General features: G+C 44.1%; 2 protein-coding genes across 2 annotated transcripts in view; one reads left to right on the top strand and one right to left on the bottom strand.

Annotated features, from left to right (window-relative positions):
• MRPS5 (mitochondrial ribosomal protein S5) overlaps window positions 1–26,245 on the top strand; it is a 1,175,798-nt gene that overhangs the window by 992,600 nt on the left and 156,953 nt on the right. The gene's annotated exons all lie outside the window — the stretch shown is intronic.
• On the bottom strand, window positions 3–26,211 carry LOC135312758 (syntabulin-like). The gene is given in 9 exon segments (XM_064448516.1): window positions 3–439; window positions 442–508; window positions 510–1,152; window positions 2,376–2,525; window positions 3,519–3,722; window positions 6,410–6,509; window positions 15,360–15,479; window positions 15,920–16,019; window positions 26,185–26,211. Coding segments are annotated over 9 exon segments (1,848 nt in total).

Genomic DNA, 26,245 nt, shown 5'->3' with positions numbered 1-26,245 from the left:
CTTTACCTTTTCCATTCTGAAACAAGTAACATGTTTTCAAACCGATTTATAGGGCAAATCAAATAGTCAAGAGCAAAACGGTGGACTAGGACAGAACTGCAAAACAACGCTCCAGTACTGTAAATGAGATCTGTTCCTGCTCCATGAGTACTGAAAGCCCGCATGATAGTTGGTACAACAGGGGCTGCTACAGCCAGATCGCTGGCGAGTCTGCTGCTCCAGTATGTCTTCTTTATTCCTGTCTGAGAAACAGTATTGACGTACCCAAAGACTTCATCATCGTGAGGTTCTGTAAAATCAAGTTCTTTCACAAAATGGTTTTCATTAACTCCGTGCTCCACCTTCCTGCATGGAGGTGTCACAGGAGACAAAAGGATGGTAGAGTTTGGCTCACCTGGAGTTAAGTCCACTACGATACCAGAATCACTGAGGCTTTCAAGAGAAATTGACCCAATTCCTTCAGGGAAGAAGGCGGGCTTAGAGGACAGGCATCTTGAGCTCTGAGCTCTGAACATGTTTTGAATGAACTGCTCCCCTTCTAGGCTATATGGCACCACATCAGTCTGGATGGTCTGCTCCACCATCATGTTTCTGACTTTCTCCTCCTCCTCCTGGGAAAAAGTTAGTTTCTCACCCAGAACATTTTCAAGCATCTCTTGATTCACAATAGAATTGGAGGGAGCTGAATCACTCAACTCAGAGGTTGTGGTGGTCAAACTCTCTTCAAATAAATCAGTCCCGTTAGCTGTGTCCTCATGAAGAAACAGCCCACTACCTGCCAGCTCCTCCAGAGCTTGGTCCTCTGTGGTGGGGCTGTCTGGCATCGTGGTACACAACGGCTTCCCCTCAGAGTCACATGTGTACTCTGGGCGCTGCTCATCTCTCACAGAGCTCTTCAGGGCCATCTCCATGCTCGACACCAAAGATTCCAGTTTCTTGTTTTCAATGCTTACGTCTAGGAAGTATTTCTGAAATTTTTTGTCTTTCTCAGCCAAGCTCTTCTTCATGCTCTCAATACCTCGCTTGAGTTCTTTAATTTCCCTCCTTGCTTCCAAGAGGCTCAGCTCCATCTCCACATGATTACACTCGTCTTCGATCCAGTCTTCCTTCATACGTTCCACCTGAGCTTTGAGCTTTTCGATTTCTCTTTCCCTGGAGCAAAATAAAAATATCGTAACACTTCTGGTGACTGCCTAGTTGAAGAGTCAACGTGAGGCTCCACCTCACTGGGGTGGCTATGCTGCAAAGATGCTCCAAGGAAGAAGCAAATTCCTCCATGCATCATTTGCTGCCACCTCTGAGAGAACTGGCAGAGATGTCAGCTGGCTGCCAAGACGCACTGGCTGATTCCTAGCTGGAGTCACCAACCTGGCCACACAGCCAGCAGCCTTGTGGGCTATGCTGTGATCCTGGACACTTGGAGGTGAAAGTGGTGGCCTCTGGGTTAGGTCCAACCAGTACAGCGCTTGACATCTCACCTACTGCCTCACCCTGGAGGAAATGACAAACAGCTGCCTGGGTGTGTCCCCTGTGCCTGCCAGCAGCTCGTCACGTATAGCCAGAGCCAACAGTGGCCTCAGACAGCAGGATGGCTCAGGGCTGCAGGCACCTGGCTTGCTTGGCACCCGGCTTGCTTTGCACCCCCCCAGCCCAGCATGGATCCAGAGGCTTCTGCCCTCACTTGCAAGCAAGTGGGGAGAAGGGCCCCCTGCGTGAGATCCAGCCCTCACAGGTACAGATGTCGGGCCACCCAAAGCAGGACCAAGGGGTCCCTGGGACTCTACCTGGGGGCTCCATTCAAACAACCCTTTGTGCCCGCTTGGGTTGTGTGTGCTGGAAAGCCAGTTCTCAGAGCACAGCTTTAGTAAAAGAGAGAACATCTGTTGCTGTGTAATGTACATTGTTGCTTCTTCGCTTAGCATCCATACAAAGTGCTACTGCAAAAAAGTCCATATCTAAGCAACAAAACCACAAGCGGGCACACTAGTTTGTGGCAGAGCTTTTCTTTCAGTAGGGGAAAAGGGGGACATTTGTCGTCGTATTTTCTGAGCGAGGTGGAACTTTTTTTATGTATAAAAGGTCTCAGTGCTAAAGTAGGCTGGTGAAGAACTATCCTTTAAAAGTCTTCTATCGGGAAAGTTCAAAAAAAGGGAAAAAGAGACAGCCATATTTGTAACGAAAGTGCACGGTACATATTCAGTGAGCACACAATGAAACCTTAAATACCTGAAAACAACCTAATCAGCCCGATCATATTTCAAATCTCTTAATGAAAACTTTACACGGTCAAGAAAAGAGTAAAAATGATCAGGACTCCCATCCCTTAATGCTCCTGAATAAATCTTGTCCAGTCTTATTTCTGAAGTGAAATATACCTTTCTGTAACTTTGCACTCGGATTCCTTCAGCTTTTTTTTCAAATGCCGTATTGTAACTTCTTTCTGCTGCAGAGGAGTCAAATACCGCTCCGGATTTTCTGGCTTAGTGCTGCAATTGTGACCACAAGAAATAGATTTCCCTGATCGCCTGAAAAGAAAAAAACCATCACACCATCACATAACATCACTCCTACAGTTCTTCAGTCCTGGCAAAAAGGAACACATCCCATAGACTGATATGGCGCTTGGCTCATTTTGGGCTCCTCAGTGTCCACACAAGTGACTCCCTCTGGCAAATCAAAGTACTTGAGAAAAGGGCTGATTTGTGGCTATAGTACAAAATTTACTATTTATCATACTTGTTTTCAGTGCCATTGCCTCAAATGAGACATTTAACTTTAAAACACCTAGCCATCTCCTCACCCAAAACGGTGCCCAAGAGCAGGCAGCTGGGCCATTGGCAAGGGCACCCAGCTGCAGACACAGCCAGCTAAGGAAGTGTACAGACTGAGTTCAGCTCCACATGTGAGTTAAGAAGCCGAGCACCCTGAAACCTACATTAATCCTATCTAGCTTTAGGTGTGTATCTGACATGCTTGGCTGTTGAGTTGCCTGGGGTGGGAGGAAAGAGAGAGAAAGGGAGGGAGAGAAACAACAATTTCTTCTCTGCAATACGTGTCGCATGCTCCCGCAGGTATTAGTTTTCTTCCCTGTAGAGGAAACTGCACACAGAGGTACCTAAGGCCGGGCAGGGTGAATTTTCACCCGAGCATACAATATTTTCTATACAACCCCACCCAACTCTCTCCAAAGGAGAAAGGACCTTTCTGTGAAAGAACCAGGAAAGCCACATGAGAACTGACAGCATAAAACCACGGAAAGGAGCCTGCCTTGGAGTGAAAACCAGCTACAAAGTGCTTTGACTAAAAGTAACCTTGAATTTTACAGTACTGAAACAGTAAAACTTTTACATGGGATAGAGCACACTGTTGATTGTCGAGCCACCAATATGAAGAGTCACACCCATGCTGAGGAGCAACACGACCCCTTTGGCAAGCCAGACAACCAGCTGATGCCACATTTGAGTGCAGAGAGGGTAAGTCAGTGTGCTGAACACCAGGATGCTGAAATAAAGACTTACCTCGTCACTTGGCTGCTGTCACTTCCTTTGTTTGAGCCTGAGTTGCTTCTGCTGGCTAAAGAAGCCCCATAATTCTGACGGGTGTTCGCAGGACTCGGCTGGGTTTTGCTCAGTGTTGACAAAGGGGCCTTTTCACGGGAAGCAGGTGGGCTGGGTCTGGACTTGTTGGATAAGGATCCATTATTCTGACCATGAAGGCCACAACTGGAGGAGAACCAACATGGTTAAAGCATACTGGATTATCTTTATCACACAACTCATTATGTGTCTTATTTCACGCACAAAGCTGTCTAAACACTAAAACAGGTAGATAACTGTGAGTGGCCGGGAAGAAAGTCCTGAAGTCATCAGCCACTGCACACTCTTTCACTGACTGTGGGGCTCTCAGTCTGAATTATGTGATCTAGGGAAACGTTGGCCATTTTCACGTTTCTCTGTGGATAGCACGGTTCCCACTGACTCCACCAGATCATCCACATTCCCTGAACCTCTGACTCCATTAAGCAATGAGAGGACTGCAGCCTGGGCTAGGGCCAAAAGAACCACGCTTCAGCCTTCCCTGGCCAGACCGGCAGAGGGATGCCTGCTCATGGAGGTTTGCTCTAAGACTGCTTTCATGCTCCTTGGCAAGCAGCCTGAGGGATCACAGTGTGTGATGAAAACAGATTTGTTTGAGCCACTGTTCCTTTCTCTCTTTGGCATAGAGGGTGCTTCAGCTGCCACTGTCAACTATTCATAGAATCATAGAAGAGAATCATAGAATCATTAAGGTTGGAAAAGACCCCTAGGATCATCAAGTCCAACCGTCAACCCAACATCACCAAGTCTCCTAAACCATGCCCTGAGGTGCCACATCTACACATCTTTTAAGTACCTCCAGGAATGGCGACTCTAACCACCTCCCTGGGCAGCCTGGTCCAATGCCTGACCATTCATTTGCTTAGATATAGTTCAAAGCCTACGGTGAGCAGGCTGAAATAGTATTAAAATAGACAAAGAAAACCACAGATTTTTTTCTTCCTTCCTTCCTTCCTTCCTTCCTTCCTTCCTTCCTTCATTCCTTCCTTCCTTCCTTCCTTCCTTCCTTCCAGTTTCCCTCATACGTATCTACCTTTCTTTTCCCACTCTTTATTAAATAACCTGACTGTCGACTGTGGGCTTGAAAGCAACTGCTATCTGTGCTGCTGGCAACTGCCAAAGGACTGAGGTGCTCTGAGCACAGCTTCCCAAGGTGGGTTCCTCGCTTGCTCGCTTGGTTTGTCTTCCTGCACTGCTACACTGCTACCTACATCCTCTCATGGAATTTGTTCTTCTCAACTGTAATGAAAGGGCTGGTTTCAGAAAAGAAAAAGGCAAATCCAGCCAACCAAAGAGGCCTGAACATAAAAATTTAAATACCACAGCACTATGAAGCAAGAACTCTTCTCAAGATTCCCTAACTTGGTTTCGTCCCCCCTCTGAAAATGGAACAGTTTATAAGGAAAGTGGCTGCTGCAAACCTTCATCACACTGCTGTGGTTTGGGTGATTTTATAATTATTTTACAATGAAGTGCGGGACTGTGGTTTGTGACAACACTGAGATTTTTCAGAGGAAGTTGAGTCAAACAGTTAAAAGAGAACATATCGCAAAGGAGACCTCTCCTTCCACTTCGTACAGTACAGCATCAACTCTTGGGTGAGGCAGAATTCACATAGACTGTGCATAATGCAGCAATGCAATTGAAGGAGCATTATTACAGAGGACTTCTGTCTAATTAAGTGGGTCAGGATGCTCTAATTTGAAGTTACATTTAAATGCACAGAAATACATGCAATGGTACAGAATCTTTCTGCAAGTAAGGTGATTTTAGGGCTTCATATTATACTTAGTATTTTTCACACACACACGCACCCCCGGCCAGTACCTTTACTGGTTAGATTTAATCTAGAGAGTGCTTAGGTAATGTTTATTTTTCTAATGAACAGTCTCATGACACAGATAGGAAACTGCTCATTAAGCATCATTCTGACAATCTCTGTGCGCTGGGGCACACTCCGACCTCAGAGACATCTGTGTGACTTAAGCCTAGAGGTATCCCACTGCCAGTCCCGGCCTGCCTGCCAGCACTTCCACAAAGGGCAGGAAACCCGTCCTGTCAATCTGAACTCTTTCCACCTACTCCAAAAAATGTAACCAGCAGGGATTTTGTGGGTGGAGCACAATGTGCGCTGCTCCACCCAAATGTCCTCATCCTCGCATTCACAAGCTCTCTGGATTTGCACTTCACAAATGATAGGGAGAAATCTTACAGAAATCTTTCTTGAAAGATTTGTTTAGATAGATAACTCATTTTTTTATATTTTTTTTTTTTTGCATATAGTTTTAGTTACAGAAAGGTTGGGCAAGGGTGTTGAATACAAAAGCATCAAAGGCAATATTGTCTACTTCTTCCTACAAAAAATAAGGTCATGACCTGGAAAGGCACATGCCAAGCTGACAGTTTATTACAAAGAGAAAACAGTGATAAGACCAAAAGGTTAAGGTTAACTTCTTAGAGGTACTGCTGTTAAGCAACATATACCCAGTTGCCTCCTCCTCCACTCCAGCTGAAGTCTCTTCTGTCTTACCTGAGGGTATCTCCCATACTTGTTATGAACAAACAACACAAAAATACCTGTCGGCTGATCTGGCCTATTGACATGTTTTGGTCTCAAAAAATATAGCTTTTTTTTCCCCTTTCTCATATTACAGTTCTCATCAGTGTAAGTGCTGCCCAAGAGCATAGTGTTAGCCAAATTGTTTCAAAACTCACACTAGTGCTATTTTATGTATTAGCTGCAAGGCCTTACATAGTAGTCTATCTCTGCACTAGCAACTCTCTCACTCTTCAGGAAAAATGGCTTTGCTTACTTGTGAGAAAAAGACCTTTTGCTTCCAGCAGCCGACACATGGGCTTCAGGCACTGAGGTACAGCCTGTGTTGCTTGAAGAGCTAAAATTGGTTTTAATCCCTGGAAAAGAAAAGGGACGAGGAAAAACACAGTGGAAATCATAACTCAAAGGCTGTTTTAAAAATCACGATGAACAACAAGCATCATCCCTTTGCCCATCCTGTGTGAATTTTAGCAGTTGCATGAATTTTCCAACAACCCTGATGTCAAGCACGTGATTTGTTCTGGATTTGCAACATTTCTTCAGAAGTGGCACTTAAACAAGAGCAGAGAAAAACCATTTGGACACAAACCCCTCACACTAAAGAAGCCCTTTTAGGACACGGCTAGGAACATTTGTTGTGACCACCTGTTTGTTTTCTTACAGCCGTCAATACAAGAATCAGGCTGCTCACGTGGCTCCTGCAGCAGCACACAACTGTAACTGTAGATTTCGCTTGCTTTAAACCATAGGAAAACACTACGCGCTGGGGGAAAAGCCGCTTCCATTTTGGTCTCTGAGACGATGTACACATACATGCATATGTACATATACATGTGTATAGGCTAATAGGGTATATGCGTCTGCGTATGTACACACATATGCAGGTTCTCGTGGCACACAGAAGGACAGTAAAGCAGTTCTAATAGCCTTAAATCAGTCCAATAATCACGCGCGGCTCTCAAGTGCTTCTGGGGTGTTAAGCCATCTACCTGATTTCTGACTTTCTATGGATCACAGCTTTTATTTCCCAAGCCCTGGCATGTACAGGGAAAACCGCTTTCATTTTGCTACAATCAGTAGTAGGCAGAGCCACTAAGAAAGTCTTATCACCTGGAAAAATACCCACCCTAAAGTTAGGATTTTTTTCAGTCTGTCACTCAAATGGCAGATGTCCAAAGCCATACCTGGGCCTTACACTGCAAAGCCACAATATTGTACGATGACTTTAATCTGAGGGAATGGAAATAACTTTCCAACAGCCTTTAAACAGCTGGTCAGGGGGAGCATCTCTCACCTGAGAATTTCTGGGCGCCGTCTCACGCACAGACACCCCCAGCCAGCAGCTGCAGACTTACCATGAACCCCATTTTTGCTATATTTTCCATGATGCATCTGCAGATACCATCATCCCCCACTGGGGTGGATAAACCTTCAGCTGCACAGTCGTTCTTAAATCCTTTGCAGAACTGATGGTGATGTGCACGTCTTGTACCCCAGTTGACTACTTTTGTTGCTGTGACAATGTGATTGCGAAAGCTCACACATCTAAGTCCCAGAACAACCCACCTAAGTAGCATTAACCATGAAAGAGGCTGCCGTTTCTCAAAAACCATTTCTTTTGTCTGAACTGGCTATAACACTTGTTTTGCCCTGATCTGAGACTCCCCTGACTAAGAGGAGTGTCTTACCCACCATTTCCCACAAAGGATACCACATATTCAGTCATCATGAATTTCTCATTTGAAATTCATTCATACATATATTTCCATGCTGCAGCCACTCAGTGTCACAGTGCTGGCAGGCAAGACAACTTGGCACCATGCTCTGACGGAAACGCTCATGCCACACGTAATGGCATCCAACACTGAGAGGCCCGTCACTCTGGCCCCAGCCCACCTTGCAGCAGGCTACAAGCGGCAGCACACCCACTCCCTAGGAGCAGAGCTGTGCACCGCTCTGTGCAACGGGAAGAACAACACAGCGATGGCCAACAAAGTGCTGCAACGTTTTCCAGGATTGCTTCTTGCCTGCAAGACACTGGAGTGAAATAGTGCAGTATCAAGTGCTGTCCCTGCACTTTATTGCTCAGTGGGCAACGGCACTGAGCTAAGAGAGTGCTGCAAACAGCATCATGCTTTCTGCACTGCCTTTTAGCCTCCTTGCTGCCCTGACAGCACCACTACAGTCACCTAGCTCTAGCTGACATGGAGGGGAGAGGGGAGCCTGCAACCCCACGACTGCATGCTGTGCTGCCCACGATGAGGAGCGCAGGCAGTGCCAGCTGGCACAACCCAGGCAGAGGCAGAAAAGGCAGTGACGGTACGTCAGACGTGTGTGCACATCCGCCCCATGGGTTGGAGGACCACTGCTTAGGGAGCTAACACCGTCCTGCCACAGCACTGCAATTGGCTGGGCAAGGTAGAACAGCTTAGGTATACTTGGTCTGCCAGGACAGTATGCAACCCCATCACATACGTACCTATGTCTATGGAGCCAGTATATACATTTCTTACACAGAGCCACACAACAACCGTACATGCATGCCTGGAGTATAGCATCCCAGTCTGCTATTTATAGCCATTACAGATGGTTGGATACCTTGTGGCATGGTCTTCTGGCCTCAAAAGTCAAATTCTGCTTGCACTTGAGCATGTAATATTTTTCCTTCTATAAGAATAAAGCTCAAACTTTCCTGTGTGCATTTGATTGTCCATGTGCTATCTAAATGGTAAGGTTACAACATAGAAAAAAGGAAGAAGTGTAAGTAATATCTGTGACAGGAACACTGACAGCTGAGCAGAACTGGATTCCTAAAACTCAGGATGCATCTGAGTTTAGTAAATCTTTTAAGCTAATTTAGTCTTTTGGTGTAAGTCTTTCTTATTTGCAACTTCACCACTCTTTCATAGCTTCCAAAGTATAGAAACCACAGAACTACCTATCTTCTGACTCCATAAACATGACCTCTTAATATATATCTATGTGTGTGTATATATAGATATAGAAATCATTCTTGATGCTAGGTTTGCATATAGTCACCCAGTGAAACAGAGCTGTAAATGAAACAGCGCTGACAGAGACAGCTTGTCCTCAGAATGTAAAGCACTTCAATTTGCTGAGCTTCTGTGCCTTCAAAAGCATCCTGTTACACAGCAAAGAGACGAAAACACAAAAAAATATAAGTTCACCACTCCAGTGCAGCTGATGGAGGAATAAGTAGCGTGCTGTCCCTGTAGATAGCTTTATTTAGAGACCCCAAGGGAAGAGAGGGGGCCTGACTGCATAAGAACTTCCAGCAAAGCCGTTAGAAACAGCTGGAAAAGTAGAGATAATTCAGTTGTAATGCCCTTTATTGAAAGAATCTGTATTTTTAAAAGACTAAGTTTAATTTATCTTAAAACTTTTAACTCACAGCTACATCTCCACTTTCAATCTTTAACAGCATAAGCAGTAATATTTCCAGGAAACATTAATGCTACTTCTTTTCTATTTAATACGGGGTTGTTCCTGCAAGATTGTTTTTGTACACCACAAGCAATCTAGGAAAGAACACCAGACTGCTCACATGCACGAACAAATGTAAGAAAAAGAAGCTGCACAGAAGTGATGAAGTCTTGCTTCAGCATTTCCGGCTTTTCTTCAGATAACACCCTTTAAAAAATGACCCATGTTGAGGGCAAAGGCTGCCAGCAGGGAATGCACTCAATTCACAGTGTCAAGCTCAGCTGGCAGCGTGTTTTTGTTCCAGTCCCTGGCCTTTGACTTACTATGCGATTTACTATTACTATACATGAGACTCTTGCCTTGCACTTTGCTATAAATTTCACATCCAACAGTAACTGCGTAAATGCAGATATAATCCTGGGAGCAAGGATCAGGACTCTCCTCCACGTAGACTGCTCTATTCTTTGTGTGACAGAGAAGCTGCTCCCATGTGCTCTGCCGCTGCCCGTGTCCGACAGATACCCTCTACTACCCCGAGGTCTAAAGCCAGTGGAGGAAGCCGATGATGCTCTGTAGGTTGCAGTGGTTCAGAACTCTTGTGAGAGGTGTGGATTTGAACTCCTTTGGTCTAAGGAGGGCACTGAACTCAGATCTTTTCCCTGACCTCTACTTGCGCAGCTGCCACACAGAACAGGGTGGGTGGTAGCACCAGTGCTGGCCATAGTTCAAAGCAATGAAACGTGCTGGTTGCTGGCACTCACAGAGGTGGTCTGGCTCTGGTACAGAGGTTCAGAGTGAATGTGAGGCATGTGCATGGGCGCAAGCAGGGTACAAGTAGGTGGCCAAATCTGGGAGACGGGCACGCCTCTCTGGCCTCTCCTGTGGACTGGTAGAGGCGCGTTCCTGCCCGGCATGCTCTCTGCTGTGAATCTTGGATTGTAGTACCTAACCACCCCCTCTTATTGTATATGCAGTTTAGTCATCAAGCGCAGACTTGCAAGTTGTGCTCCCAGAATGACAGTGAGAACCTGAGCACAGCAATGCCTGGCATCAGCATCCCCTCCCCTATCCCACTGCGCTGGCCAAAGAAGCTATCACTTATCACTCTTGGGTGGACATCTACCTGACTGCTTGCCTGTGCCCTCTCCTCAGACAGATCTGTTAATCACGTTGCAGCTGATTGCACAGCGCAGTAACAGCTGATAAATTGGCAGCTGGCAAACATGCAGTCAGAGAAGACGTGGAGCAAAACTTTCAGTGTGGGTGACCATCAACTGTTCAAACCTGCTGGGTGAGGAGACTTCCAGCTCAATGCCAGGCAGAAGACTTTGGGGAAGAACTTCAACGCAGATCCTGCTTCCCTGCATTTAGATCTAAACTTGATTTTACTTGACCCCCTCAATTCATACTGCTGGTTGTGTGATCTGAACTAATTATGCATCTTGATTTTTGCTCATCTAGTTCACCTACTTTTCTTACTTTGGAAGAAAGTTTGTTATCAAATAATCAAAATTTATCTCATTAAGCAGTTTTCCAATCTCATCTAAATACTATAGCTTTGGTAGTAATCTGAGCTGCATTCATGCAAAGTATAAGCACTGCAGATCTCCAAATAAATACGGAATGTGGCTTGTGTATGCCGTGAAACCACAGTCAGTCAAGCTCATCTCTAAAAACAGTCACTACAAACTAATTACTGAGATTGGCTGAGAGCCATCATGTAGACTCTGCATATCACTGTATCCTGAGCCAGCATTTTTCTTCATTGTTTTTAATTCATGGATTTGCAGAGCAGCCACGAGCAGATGTTGGAACAGACAAAGAGCATTACAAGGTGGGGTTTTTTTCCTGCTTTATATACCTTACAGAGATTCTTCGTACGGAAATTAGCCTGACCTAATTCTTTTTTGTGATTCTATATGCAGTTTGAGCTCTTCTAACACCACTTTAGAACAGCTGCCAGCAATTTTCCCTTCTCATCCTGAAATGACCTTTGCTGGGGGAACACATGTTCACGGAGAAGACAACAGTCTGGACAACTTATCTTTCTGTTCAAACCAAAAGGCTCTTTCGATCAGAGATGGAAGGATGCTACTTTGCTACTCCAACCTCATTAGAAACATTGAGACTGGAGGTTCAAGGAATACCAATAGATGTATAACATGATACTCAACTTGTATATGACAGTTTTGGAAAAACCTCTGTGATGTGTAAATCCACCTACGGACAAGTCTTTAATAAGGAAGCATGTGGTGTCACCTCAGGAGTTTTCTCATATACCTGGCAGTACTACCTGGTCTGCTTGAATAGAAATGAATAGGCTGGTCAGAAGTACTTTTAGAAGCTGGAAAACATCATCTTTGGCAGGGATGACTTAACAGGACACAGAAAGGGAGTGAACTCCGTCATAGACTAGGTCAACATGCCAGCCGTCCCGTTATGTTGGTGGCAGAAGTTTAACAAAGGGCTTTCAGAGGCCTCTTCAACACATCTCCTAAATCTGGTTCCAATGCACAAGGAGGAGAGAGGCTGGCTGGTGCACAGCAACAAACCCCGCAGGCATGCATTCACAGCAGCAAATGCTGCAGGTATGTGTCCACAGCATATATGCAAACGCATGAAATCACATGCTAAACCTGATTCAGCTGAAAGCTTTTGCACAATCACCCTTAATAGAAGGCACATGGTTTTCATTATAATGTGCATAAAACATTTTAAATCAGTTTTACCTGTTTTCAACAGGGAAGAGAAAACCACCAGAATGAGAAACATATGCGAGAGGTAACTAACTAAGCAGCCCTGCAATCCCAGGATCAAAAGCAAAATTTGTCATAAAGCTAGCCAAACATTTACTGTAACGCACACCTTGAAATTATTACAAAAAAATAATAGAGATCAAGTGCCATCTACTGAAACGAACAGTAAAACCCTACCCAGTATATTGATTGGTTGCCTAAACTATATTTCTATAGTTAAAAAGAAAGACAAGGTGGGTCTCAAAGCAATGAATGTCAAGTTACGACTGCTGTCATTTGCTTGTTTTTCCCCCCAGTAGCACTCTTAGCATTAAGGAACACTAAGGACAGACATGAAGCCTGTGCTTTTTCAGCCTATTAATCCTTGAGGGTTTGCGGTCACACCGTATTCTGCCAACTTTAGCAAACACTCACAGCCTGCCAGGTGCCCAGACTTCGAAAGCCAACAACTTCCTATTACTTACAGAATTTCAGAAGGGAGGAACAGGCGACCTGTAATGAAATGCCTCAACATGGAAGCAAGACAAGGCTTGTAATCCAAATAAAATACAAAACAAACTCTGCAGAATTTTCATTTCCTTTCAACACAACTTACATAACAGTACACCTAAGATACGGTATTATAAGGTACATCTACTGTTTTGTTACAACACATTAAAAGTAATATATTTCAAGCTCCTTGGGGAAGCGATGTCCACCTTGCAGCGGCTGGAGCAGGATTTATGAAAGGATGCCAGGTCCCCAGCTCCACGGGGGGAATTTTGGAAGTAGCACTCTCCCTATCTGCCACCTCACTTGAGAAATCCCGCTCTCAATCAGCAGAGTGTCTCAGCTATGTGAAAATCTTGTTTCTGGGCATGCCTAGAAGCAGGTCAGCTTTAAAAGCACTGAAGAGCTTGGTGCCTGGCTCCTCTCTAAAGACCAGGGTGGGTGTTTCACACTACACAGAAGACATCAGGGTCCACACAAAAGCAGCCCAAGGAAAGCTCTCTTCTGCTCTCTGCTTTACTGGAGAAAGGATCCACCTGGGATTTGCAGGGCCAGATTTAGCTTTGAACTGGGAGGAGGCTGCACATCATCTCCCCATCACGCCACCTGGGGCACGCACTGCGTCCAGCTGTAAGAACCAGGGGAGGAGATGGGGTTCCTGTCCTCTCAGCTTATCAGGGCCTTCTCCAGCTCCTCCACAGATTCACCCAGTTGAGGGTGCCTGCACGTCTTTGTCACCCATTGCTACAGAGTGGAATCCAAACAGGCCTGAATTTCCCACAGCTCCCCTGCCTCCATCAGGAGACCCTGCCTAACCCCTGCACCCAACACACCTGAGAAAAGTAAGTTCTACAATCTAGAGTTTTGGGCAAAGTTGGGCAACCTCTGCCTAGTTGCTCTATCAGATGCTGGGTTTTATTTTCTGTTCATAATTGTGGTTTATTTATTGGAACAGGGACTGGGCATGCATTTCCCCCTTCTTCCAGGCTCTTCCTAATCTCGGAATCATAACGACAGGTGAGGACCAAAAGAGATTGAAGGCATCTAAAACACAGCTTCCCCAGGATTTATATAGCTACGTACGTAAAAGCAAGCAAATGTTCAAAATGCCACCGCTATCTGCAAAGACCTGCTTAGTTGTTTATGGCTGAGTTTAAAAAAGGGGGACAAATATTTTGATAGTTTTATTATTTTAATTTAACTAATTCTTAATTAAAAATAAATCCTTTCCATTTTTAATTTTTAAAATTTTATCTTTTAAAAATATAATTAAATATTCTAATTTAATTAAACAAATTTAAAATTTATTGAATTAAATTAAGTACATTAATTAAAGCATTAAAATATCTCTAAGCATTCTAAATGTTTTAGATTGAAGATTGTCTTTGTTCAGTCTGAGAGACAGGTTTTCTTTAATGTTTTGATTTGGCAGCAAACCCCAAATCAATTCTTTGCATAACTCCACTTTGAACATAAGAAAATGGCAGACAAAAAAAAAAGAGGGGATGTAGAGGAAAACAGAAAAGGAAATAATCTATCCATTCTCAGAAAACAGTTCAAACAGTTCAAATCCCAGGATTCTCTTTAAAAAGGCGGGGTTCCAAAAAAGGTCAACAACAATGATGACAGGATTACAGGGCACTGTTTATGAAGGAAGATTAAGGGAATACAATTTGTGTATTCTAATCAGTCTGGCAACACTCTACCATGGGGAGGAGGAATACAGCTGGAAAACTGTAAAGAAAACCATTTAACAGCAACACAGGATTCTGGCTATGATGCATGTTATGTCATGAAAAATTACTTTAAATAAAAACTGATGTTTGGTGGAAGTGCTCATAGTAGAATGTAGCTGGAGTATGTTCAGAATATTTTAAGCAGGGCATCAGAAAACTATTTTCAACACTGGCATAAATAATACAGATTGTAAATTACAAGCAGAGCACCAAGAAAAAAAAAAATCTCCTAAGAGAACATCTATAATGGCCTTTCCATAGGCACAGTATTTCCTTCCATACAGGTGAAGCGGGCTGAAAACCACGGAAAACAGCCAGAAAGAGCAGAACATTTGCTGCAGTAGATACACAAATTGCAAAGCCTGTTCCAGCTTGACCTCACACATATTTTAAAACAAATACTTAAGAGCGTGCAGTGTGTATAGCATCGGTTTCTCTTATTTGACTCATATTCCATAACGAATGAGCAGAAGAGAGAAAAAAGCTTCTTAAATATAAAAAAGACTTTTTTTTTTTTAACTAAAGATCACTGCTCTGGCCATCTTCCATACCTGCCTCAACTCTGACCTCTAAACCTCAGTGCCCTTCTTACGCCAGGAGCTCAGCCATCTTTTCCCGATGGAGGAGGAGCATGTCCCCACAGTCCCCAGGAGACCTGCATCTCTATCAAAAGGCATTTGGCACTAAAAGGTGAATTGGCTGGCACAGGTCTCACCTTGTCCAACAGCCCAGCGGCTGAGGCGCTCCCTGCAAAAGTCCCATATCTGCATCCCCTACTTACTCAGATTTGCAGTTGGAGCCGTGGCTTTCTCACGGACCACACGCAAGGCTGAGCTTGAGGTTGCAGGCATCCTGAGGCGAGAATCTCCCTTTAACAGTTGGCGTCCCACTTTCAGGAGATCTGGAGTGGTATCAGGACAATTAATGGGCCAGAGAGAGAGAGAGAGAGAGAGAGAAGAGTTATGGTGTGCCTGCTGGGTACTTGGCTTCAAACCCCCAATAAAAGAGTAACTAGATTATACAAAGTGGAAGAGCTTCCCTGGGAGCAGACTCCCTGCATCCCCTCAGCCTGCTCAGCAGCCTGCTACTAGGGCACTCGTCTCCTTTGTGCTCAAGTCCAGCCTCCAAAAGAGGCAAACAGATCTAAGTAGAAGTTTCTTTTCCCTTTACTGAACTAAGTAACAGGCATCTCCTTTTAATGTTCTTTTCCTTTGTGAGGAAGGACGTAAGCACCTAAGTGCGCAAGATTTGTGCCCGAGACCCTGAATTGTAGGTGGCCTGTGCCACCAGCCCAGAGCTGAGCAGATCATTGCTTAGGACAGATGGGATTCAGGCTTTCGCCTTTTACTTGCCCATTCCTCCTTTGTAACTTGCTGGCTTCTTTTCGGGATCCTCTATTATCTCTGTGATGTCTGGGTGCCTGCTGCAGCCCGAGAGTCTTCTGAACAAAAGGAGATATATGTCTTGAGGGGCCTCAGCCCAACCACGTCCCTACTAAGCAACATCAACAATAATTTTTTAGAAAGGGTGGATCATACAATCTGTGACATTTTTCTAGAACACTTTAATTTAACAGGAACTTGCAGATTTGGGTTCAAAAATACAAAACACTTGAAAGCCAAAACAGTCTTTGTAGGTGCTACTTTGTTTATTCTTCTTTGAAAGAAATACGTGGCCCTTTGAATATGTTATCCACACCAATTCAACTCAATTTGTTGAAATTCAAACTCTAAATCTAAAACATATAAAAATCCTAAATAAAAAACCATAGCGCTATGCTAATAATTTTTCAAAGATGCTTTTTCAGCATCTTTTGCTCAAAATATTTGTCTTCCAATTATATTCCGTTCTTATCTCTTGGAAGTTACACAGCACTTTTTTCACTTCAGTGCAATTCAGTTAGCTTATACCCTAAAAATTCTTCGCTCCTGCTAACAAAATTCACGGTGCAACGGGAGATACAGGCTGTCCATGTGCAATGCTAGCTGCCTTGGGCAGCGGTCCTCAGAAACAGGACAAACGGACAGTGCCCAAGCCTATCAGGGATGAACAGGAGAGGAAAAGGCATCTAATTAGACTTACTTGAAGATCCAAGTGTGATCTTCAAACACAAACTTTCTTCCGCAAATGAATGTCTAAGACTGGGTTTCCTTTCTGTTAAACAAAACAAAACAAAACAAAACAAAACAAACAACCAAAAAAAAACCCCCCCCAAAAAAAAAATAAAGAAAAAGAAAAGAGACAGAAACCGTACTTGGCTTCAGTAAAGGCTAACAGCAGAGCTGTCATAGACCTGATGAGGAACACAGGAGATCGGGGTGGGATTCATCTGACTAAGCATGGATGTCTCTAATGTAGACACCCATGTCTGAGCCAGCCTCGGTCCCATATTTAGGCAACCGAGAGTTCGTCAATATAACCAGTGAGTTCAAGGTACTCCCTCACCCCCGAAACAGCTCCCACAACGGCCAGGAGAGAAACGGCAGATTCACCTGTTAAAGCTGTTCCACTTCTGATCAGCAATGGGACCAGTCACTGGGGCAGACAAGGGGGGCGCCCCCCCATCTGCAGCCCACAGCTCCTGAAGGTTGTCCAAGGAGACCCGTAGATTCGGTTTTCACCTCTCCTGAATCACAAATACCGAGGGATTTACCCCAGGCAGAGGAGCCCCAGCGGGATCCGCCGCCTGCGCTGGGTCCGTTGACCCAACTGGCAGGGACCGGTCAAAAACTGCCACGGGGGGGACCCAGGCGTTCCGATGCACGCGGAGGGGGCTGGGCTATGCAAATGAGGGCACCCCCAGCAGCCTCTTCCCCCCTGCTGCCAGCCGCCAGGCCTCACAGCACCAACTGCTACAACACACCAAGCCTTCACAGGGTGACGCCTCTCTGTGCTCAACTCCGGGATGCAAGCTTCGAGGTTAGCGCGGGCTTCAGCCTGGGCACGGCATCCTCACTCACGGAGGGTGACATGTGCGCGCTCATTTCCCTCTGAAAGAGTTAAAAATAACATTAGAAACCCTCAAGCTGACACAACAACATCTTCAACTCGTTTAAACTAGACACAGGAGATGTTTCTGTGATCCGAGTTTTTAAGAACAAAAATACATGCTTTTTTGAGCCTGCAGCCGTTTTAATGCTGACTCTACTCCAGCAGTGCTTATTGAGAATGAAATCCATGTGCAGAGAAAGTAAGGATCTCCCTTAGCTGCCCGTGTCTGGGTACCTATTGGTGCTCAGTTAATATCTGGAAGTGTCTTAGACTGGAACCATTTTTGTGTAGTAATGGAGGGCTGTGTTCCGTTAAGTAACAGGGAAGACTATATCCTGTGACCTTTTCTCTGGTGGCTTGGTATGTATGTGCAGCAGTTGAAATAAGCCCAATATGGCTTCCTGGAGACCAAGGCGTTCTGGAAGACAGTGCTGAGCAGTAGGCTACTAGTGCCTGCAAAGTTCCTGTAGTCTCTTTCTTCCCCACTCCCCAGCAGATTCTGGGCTGAGATGCACCCAGATTTTCCAGGCAGTGATCAACCTAGTGGACGATAAACTGGATTTTCCTTTAAACTGGATTTTCAGTTAATTGAAGTTAGTTAGAACTTGGTTGCTTCTGCAAATTGTAGATACCTATCTGCACCTTTAGACTTTCTAAATGCCAACAAATTTATTTTTTTTCCCAACAGGAACAGTGAAGCTAAATGCTCTTTGGCTGAATAAGCAGCACTGTATAAAATGTCTCGTGTGTGAAGATGTTTTTTGTACATTTATAATCGTGTTGAAGTGAAAGAATAGTATGAAGTCGTTCTTCTTACAGTTATTCAGTAGGTCTACAGTAAGTAAAACCACGCTGGAATAAGAAGGTCTGCTAACAGTGTGCTATCAGTGCTTATAATTAGTGTTCTGTTAACCAATGAGTTGGGTTTTCCCGGGCATAAATTGTGTTAGGAATGCAAAGCAAGGCTGACATCAGGAATGAATACTTCCCTGGTTTAAACAGCTTGCATCATTCCATCCAAACTCCGCTCAAATTCTTGCTTTGGAACCCAGAAAGAATGAGTCACATGTGGCTGTAGTTCATCATAGGTGCCTCTTTATTGAGAAACGAAACCTTTTCTGAGCCTGAAAGGTCGTAGCTTTATGTTGAATACGCATAGATGGTTTGGAATAGAGATCAATGTTTGGAATAATGACCAAGTAAAAGAGCAGTGAAAGGGTAATCACTTTGTGGTTGTATTTATTGCTTGTATTTATTTTTCAGTGACTTCAGTTCCTCTGTCTGAGGTAATGTGAAGGTCTCCTCTCATCTGGATGCTACTGAAGTCCAATAAAATCACTCAGCCAGCGGAGTGCATGGAAACCACCTCTCTGTGCAGAGGAGTTGTGTGTTGTGCAGTTTATAGGGCGGGGCAGAAACATGATCTGCTGTGACTGTCCTCACTTCACAATTGCAAATGAATAGCAGCACTGCTTAACGCCTCATGTGGCTTTTTGGAATACCGCTGCCTTTACATGCAGGCTAGCGCCCATATACCGTCTTCCTTTCTGCATCGGTTCAGAGGTGCAGGGAACATACAAAAATCTGCTACTGTAAAGTGGCAAACATTATTACTCTGCATATGCTAGACTGACAGCACTGTCACCTATCTGGCCTTCTGGTGGAATGTACAACAGTGGGTCATCACCTCAAAAACACCGTTGGGAATTCCGTTAACTTGGGAGGTAGATCCTGATGCAAATTACTAATTTCATTCTTCCATGACAGACAGCAGAGCAGCTTAACAGAGCACAGGGAAACTTCTGGCCATTAATAATCAATGAAGGGAAACCGTGAAGGTACTGAATAAGTGCAGTCCCTCTCCTGTCCTGCCCAGTCCAAAGATAATATGAAGCCTTTGTACCTCAAATACTTCTAAGTTTTGTGTGTCCAGTTTGTCCATAGTTGGCATCTACCAGACACGGCTGCATCCAGTGATGACAGCTTTTAATTCTCTGCATTTTACACACTGATGTGGATGCGCACGGGTAGTTTAGGCATGTTGAAAGTTAACTCCTTTCGGCCTTGTCAATGAGAATGCTTGATTCTCTTTTAATAAGCACATCTTTATTCTTACCGAATCTGTGTTGAATTTCACCTTTTCAAACTAATGAAGCTTCACTTTTATTTTTAAGTCCTCTTGCAAGCAGCTTGACAGATTTTTCTAATCTAATAAACTGAATGCGAAGCCGGAGCGACCTCCTAACATCATTCTGTTACTACTTATGCAATCGAGGAGAGAGCTGCAACGTGGCACTTGGAGTATGGATCCAGTTGTTGCCCCAGCGCCACTCAGTGATGTGTTCTAGCTGAAGTGGGGAATAAAACAAGTGGATTTGGGGGTTACTTTTTTCCTTTGCTCTAGTCAGCCATGTATTTGTTGAAATTAGAAACCTATTTCTGTCGACAGATTCTCTGAGCTAGCAGGTAATGATGTCTGGGGTTTTATAGCAGTGATAAGAAATAATGCTAAAAGGATATACAACCGTAGACTTTAATTTTTTTTTCCTTAAAGGCTATTGTTTCTATCTGTACTGAGCAATAGAATACAACACAGATGCTGAATACATGAAAAGGAACATTAGAAGTTGTCATCTCATCTGATCATGAAGAAAATGTTTGTAGGACTTGCATTACAAAGAGGATAGCTTCTGATGCCTCTGCTGAGGGGAAGGAGGGACACAAGCCAATGTCCTAGGCAAGTCAAATTGTTTTGGTCTGATTTTGAAAAAGACAGGTAGTATTGTTACTTGAAGCATTAGATTTGTCTAAATAGCTCTGGGCCTTACAACTGTCCTACGTTCTCCCTGACACACTGAATCCTTGAGAGCTGAGTGGCTTTTAGATTGTAAAATATTTGGGCAAATTATGAATTATAACCCATTTCTGACAGGAACTTAAAGTATGCTGAAAATTGGACTCGTGTTCTTTAGCAGTTCACATTTTCTTTAATTGCAGACAACAACAGATAGAAGAAAGGGGAAAAAAAAAAAAGAGAAGCAGCGCAGCAACGAAAGAAAATGGGGGAAGAAGCCCAAAGGCTAATGAAAGAAGAAGAAAACAAAACTGATGTAGAAGCGTCCGGACACAAACCAGGCATCAGTGGCACAGTGCCAAGGAAAAAGAGAATTTCAGCTCTACAACATACATATTGGTATTGATTTAAGTACTTCTAGGGCTTCAGCATTTCTAGGACTCCAACCGTTTGGTTTCAGGGCATTCTTCAGGGCATCTTGGAAGGCAGGGTTCTCTCAGAATATCTTCAAAGACTGGTAGGTGGTTATTAAAGGAGAAAAAAAGCCCACAGAAAATCATGCCTTGATGGAATGAAGTTTCCTGCAATAGTCCTATTCCAGCACCCTTCTTTGCAGCAAAAGTGATTGAGCAAGGATGTTGATTGAGAGACATCCTTAATGAATAGTTCAAGCCTGGAGAAAAGAATGGAAATACCTAAGAGTGTGGTAAATCTCCTGTATTGTCTATGCTTACCCGAAACATGTAATTAAACAGTTTTAAAGAACCCTTTGCTTCCTGCCTGATCGAGAATGGCTGCTTTTGCCTTTCCATAAAGGTATTTATAAATGTTTCGCATTTTTCCATGGGAGATAATATTGACACGTGCAGAAGAAAATTACTTGTTAAAGGTGACCTACGACTCTCAACGTCCTCCTGGTAGAGTACGCTCTGGTAGAGCACAAGTTACAGCTGAACACAAAAGTGGATTTCTTGTCACTTTGTCACCTGCAGCCCCTGTGCTACCATGCCCCTTTACAACACTACAGTGGTTAACAGCAGGGGCATCGCTACACAGCAGTGGTGCGTGCTGCTCCTTTCTTATGAAGGCTAATGTTGTGAACGTAGGGGAGCAATTCAATCGCTTACTTGTATTGGTAAATTTGTATTTCTAGCAGAAATTCTTCTACTTCCTACATTAAGGGGAAAAAAAGTCTCACGCTGTATACTTGTTGCATAGGTAGTACAACTGAAAAAAAGGTGTCCTCCTGTGAATACACCTAAGTGTGAAAATTCTCAGTTCAGTTAACAGCACTTCTCAGGTTCCATTTTTGTACACTTACTGTATGTATTTACAGTGGGATTCCACTCAGAAAAGCGTGCAAGGTAAATAGGCAGTAGAAGACAACAGTAGTTTAATGAAGAAGAAAAGTTAATGTCTGCTGGAGGGAAAGGTGTGTGGGAGGAGGAGGGTCCATGTGGTCATTATGTGCAGCTCAGAACTTCAGTGAATACCTCCTGCATCTTCTGCTGTGCGGATGCTATTATCCCTGAATTCATGGGCTGTCTTGTGGCAGATGAGCGAGGACAGCAAATTCTGTGCCTGAGACGGGTTCCCTGTGTATCCAGGGTCCTGTGAAGTTGTGACAGAACGGGAAGGGGCGGGGGGACTAGATCACCTCTGCCTCGAAAAATAGAATTTTTAACTAAGTTGTAAGACACAAGTTCTGCTTAAAAGAGAAGTACTTGAGAAAGTAAAGACAGTAAGACTTACTCTGAATGGCCTTTGTCATGGAGAAAAGTTTAAAAAAATATTTAGTATGCTTGTCATGCTGCTTAAAATCTTGCACAGACCAACTGATTTGACAGCAATTTTTAGACATTAAAGAAGTCATTGAGAAATGTGAAATTTTAAAACACCTTTTAGAAAGCAACAATATGCACTTTTGTGTGTATCTTCTGCGCAAGGGTTCTGGCTGGAGTAGAATCGATGACTACAGTCTGTCCGGACTGAACAGCAGTATGGCAAGCAAATCTGCTCCTAGTACACACCTCTAAAGTATCTGATGGTGGATTGGAGATAAGAAGAAAGTCTGTGAATAAGCTTTAATAGCAATCCGCGTCTGTCCTTTCAACCACACTGATGAAGCAAGGAGGCACATGTCATAATTCTTTCCCTATTGCTGACACAGGGCAGGGAAACCTAATACCTGTTGCCTAGTTTAGGTTGGAAGCGACATCGCATCTTTCTAAAAAAATTAGTTTAGTGCTTACTATTGCTATTTCTGAGACAATGTAAAATAGGTGCAAATAGATGTTATTTATTAAAAATAAGAAAACATTGGCTAGTTAAGAAGTTAGAAACAAAGCCGCTGACTGCGTCATGAGAATGCTCGTGTGTTTTTGAGCCTTCAGCCGTTTTAAAAACGATTAGGTGCTGCCACCTCCTGCACATCAGCCCTCCTGCGTTGCTTTGCCCTCTCCTGCTGCGTACTCACACTGTTTTGCTGTTCTTCCCTCCATTTCCCTGCCTGTACTTGAGCACAACTGCTCTAGGAATTGCTCCCATCTACTCTACCAAGTCCTGACATAATGCCAGAAAGGGTACAGTGCTCTCGCAGGTAGTAGTCTGTATGTCAAAACAGCATGCATTGGTTTCATATGTTTTCCTGCGCTATAGTTGCTTGTGTTTGCAATGTCCCATGTTCATTTGTCTGAAGGGTTTTGGAGGAAAATGCTCCCCTGTTCTGCTCATGTAGGACATAAATAAAACAGTGCTTCAATTTTAGCGCATTTCTAGCGGTTGGGATTTAGGTGAGGTGGTTGATTTGGGGGGGGAAAGAAGGCAAAATGAGGAAGTGATCAGAAGTGAAGAACAGCCTTGTGAGTGGGTGGACCTAAGTAAGCATGCAGGTGAATCTCTGGTGAGGCGGTGGGCAGTGCCTGTGCCTGGGTGTTTTCAGCAGCTGAGAGGCATGTTGGGTACCTCTTCAGCTGAATATTAAAGAAAGGCTTCTTTGAGCCTGGATTAGAAAGAGAAATGCAAAATGGGATTATCAATAGGTGTTGCTTCAACCAGGGAAGGAGCCGACTTGGTTCCTATGCTACCCTGTAAGCATGAATTCAAGCAGCCCCCTGCTACCTGACCCTTAACCTATGCCCTGCTTGTCCTCCCCGCCTGCACACTTTGAGGCAAGACTTCCCAGTGTGGTATGAACAATTTCTCAACTCAGAAAAAGGAGGAGGTTTTATTGAACTCTTTGGAGGCTAATGGTCCTCCCCTAGCTGCTCCATACAGCACCAGCAGGATCCAGGTGAATCATGACTAAGAGTAAAGCCAAATATTAGATGGGGAAAAATCAAGATGGTACATTTGTCACAACAACTGGGATATCCTCTGTGGATCAGGGAGCAAAGGCCAGTCCCACAGAGTCTGGGACTGGAGCATTTATCGTGGTACTTCAGGCCTCTTCTTACAAAGGGTACCTTGAGCTGTCTACATGCTTGCAGGATGGAGGAGGAAAGGTGGCAGCTTGGAAGCGAGCTGTATTTCGGGTAGAGATCAGAGCACGGACTTCTATCAGGAATGTGACGGGAACTCTCTTGCTGAGCATAGGTAAATAACTTATGAGAGTTGAGCGGACAGAAGATTTTTAAGGGCAAGAAGCAATTTTGACGTTATTCTGGTGTTAGCGCCTTGTGTCTTAAACATGGACCATGTCCAAAACATGGTTTGAAATGAGTTCAGCCTATTGACATTTTAAATGTAAGTGTAGGTTCATACTGCTTTGTTGCCTGCTTGCTGCAAAAGACACCCACGTAGTCACAGGTGAATCTCTCTCCTAGAACTGAAGATCTAAACTAGTCCTCTAAACTAGGCTCCATTTCACCACCACTCACAGCAAAGATCACTTAAACAATAGTGGCTGTTAAAGAGAAACCCAAAATTGTGATAAAGATGGTAAAATCACATATAAAATATTGCGCTCTCAGCCTTGAACAGACATGCTTTGAAGTAGCAATAAGGCATGTTGTGTCATGTGTTCTAGTCCTATCCCCTCCACCCCCCAACCTATTAATTTTGGCCCTTGTGCCCAGGTACTTAAAAGAAAAGCTTTTGAAAGTGACTTTGCAGCAACTATGTATTGCAGTAGTGTCATAAGGCAAGTCAAGTGGCCTGCAGGAACCCAGCAAGGTAGGTGAGCATGGAAGAGGGTGTTGCTGGCAGAGGAAGCAAGACGCTCTCATCTTCTCATCTTTGTGAACTCTTGGAGCCTGTGTTACATCAACATGCCTGTTCGATTTCTCTTCCTTAGTGAAATGCTTAATGAACACTAGGGAATCTGTTGCAAACACAAGTAATTCAGAACCCAGGCATTACAAGGATGCAAAAGGTCTCTGAATTGCCTCTGTAAGCATTGGTGCATATCACCCTCTTGAGTGTTGCAAATGCTCCCCACATGCTGGCCAACTGTTCCTCCTTCCTTGTGGCTAATTCTTCCCCAAAGCGGCAGGGCAGTGCATGGCGTTGTCTGGCTTCACTAGGCTTCTTCTGCTCTGGGTTGCACAGAGAAATATTACACTTGCTTTGCTGGAGGGGAGAACAGGAAGCCAGTGAGGTTTAACCGGCCAGAGGTGTTGTTGAAAGGTTGGGTGGAGGCAGGCAAACACCGCTATGTCGTCTGTTGGTTGGCATTGCCCTCCTCTGAACTATGCACGGATTTCAAGTTTTGGACAGGAAGAATTTGTGGTTTGATGGTCACAGTGGCATCTCGGTGGGCACACTGAGACTGCATGGCTCTCAGATTAATTAAACAAGGTATTCTGGACTTCTGTTACATGCCGGGAAGACTGACACTCTCCTGGCAGCACAGAAATGAGCAGTTACAAGCTTCTGGAAGATTGCATTGAATTAAAGATTAGGCACTTGCATTTGTTAACTCAGCATGGGTGCAGTCATGCAGGTGGCATGTGTGTCCACAGACCAACTGGAGCCTTTTTCTCTGCCTGAGTGCTTATGCTTGGAGCTGTAATGAAGTTTTTCTCAGCAGAATTCTGTTCTTTGGGTCCTGATGGTTCCTTATGCCCTGATACAGTGCCTCCGCCAGCTCTGCCTGTGGCCAACAGCTCAGCTGAGACCGGCTATTTTATATGGCTTTGCTACAATAAAACACTCACACATTTACCATTTCTAACAGGCTTCATTGAACTTGTGATTATAAAGGTAATTTACAATAAAACAATTAAATAAACAATAAGATAAAGCACAATACATTTCAAAGGGCTCATATGACTACAACATTCCAACACATTAAAACTTTAAAACAACATTAACACTCAAATTGTACCTACACCTATACTTATCTTTCTAACACGTTTCAAGACTCTCAACAAAGTACCTTTTTGGTTACAGTCCCTGTAAACACACAAGACCAGTGAAACACTCAAGCAATTGTACAACTGAGAAGAACACTACACAAGACAGGAACAAACAATGTGCTGGAAACTGCCTGGGGAATAGGGGGTTGACCTCTAAATTGAACTGACTCTTTGGACAACGAATGGATAACACTAGCATGCTCTCTGGAATACATGTGTGACATCCTTAGCGGGAACAAGTCTCCGTGTCACTCAACACTGTAATTTCACAAAAGTTTTAGGTTAGTGCCGCCTAAAGAAATAGCCCACCTTTCTCTGGCCGTTTGCTCCCGTGCACGTCTCACGCTACTCTTGAGCCAGTGCAAAGTGCTGGTATATTTGCCCAGTGAACCAGCCAGGGAAACTCATTGAGCTTAACAAACAACAAATTAACATTCAGCAAACAAACATGAAAGAGAACTCACTGTATTCTCCTTGATCTCCCTGGTCATGTTCACTGTGCAGATATGTTGGCACCAGAAAGAC

This window comes from Phalacrocorax carbo, chromosome 3, assembly GCF_963921805.1.
Source record: "Phalacrocorax carbo chromosome 3, bPhaCar2.1, whole genome shotgun sequence".
In the NCBI taxonomy this organism is placed as follows: domain Eukaryota; kingdom Metazoa; phylum Chordata; class Aves; order Suliformes; family Phalacrocoracidae; genus Phalacrocorax; species Phalacrocorax carbo.
The sequence above is the reverse complement of the archived record's forward strand: the minus strand, read 5'-3'. Positions and strand labels throughout refer to the sequence as shown.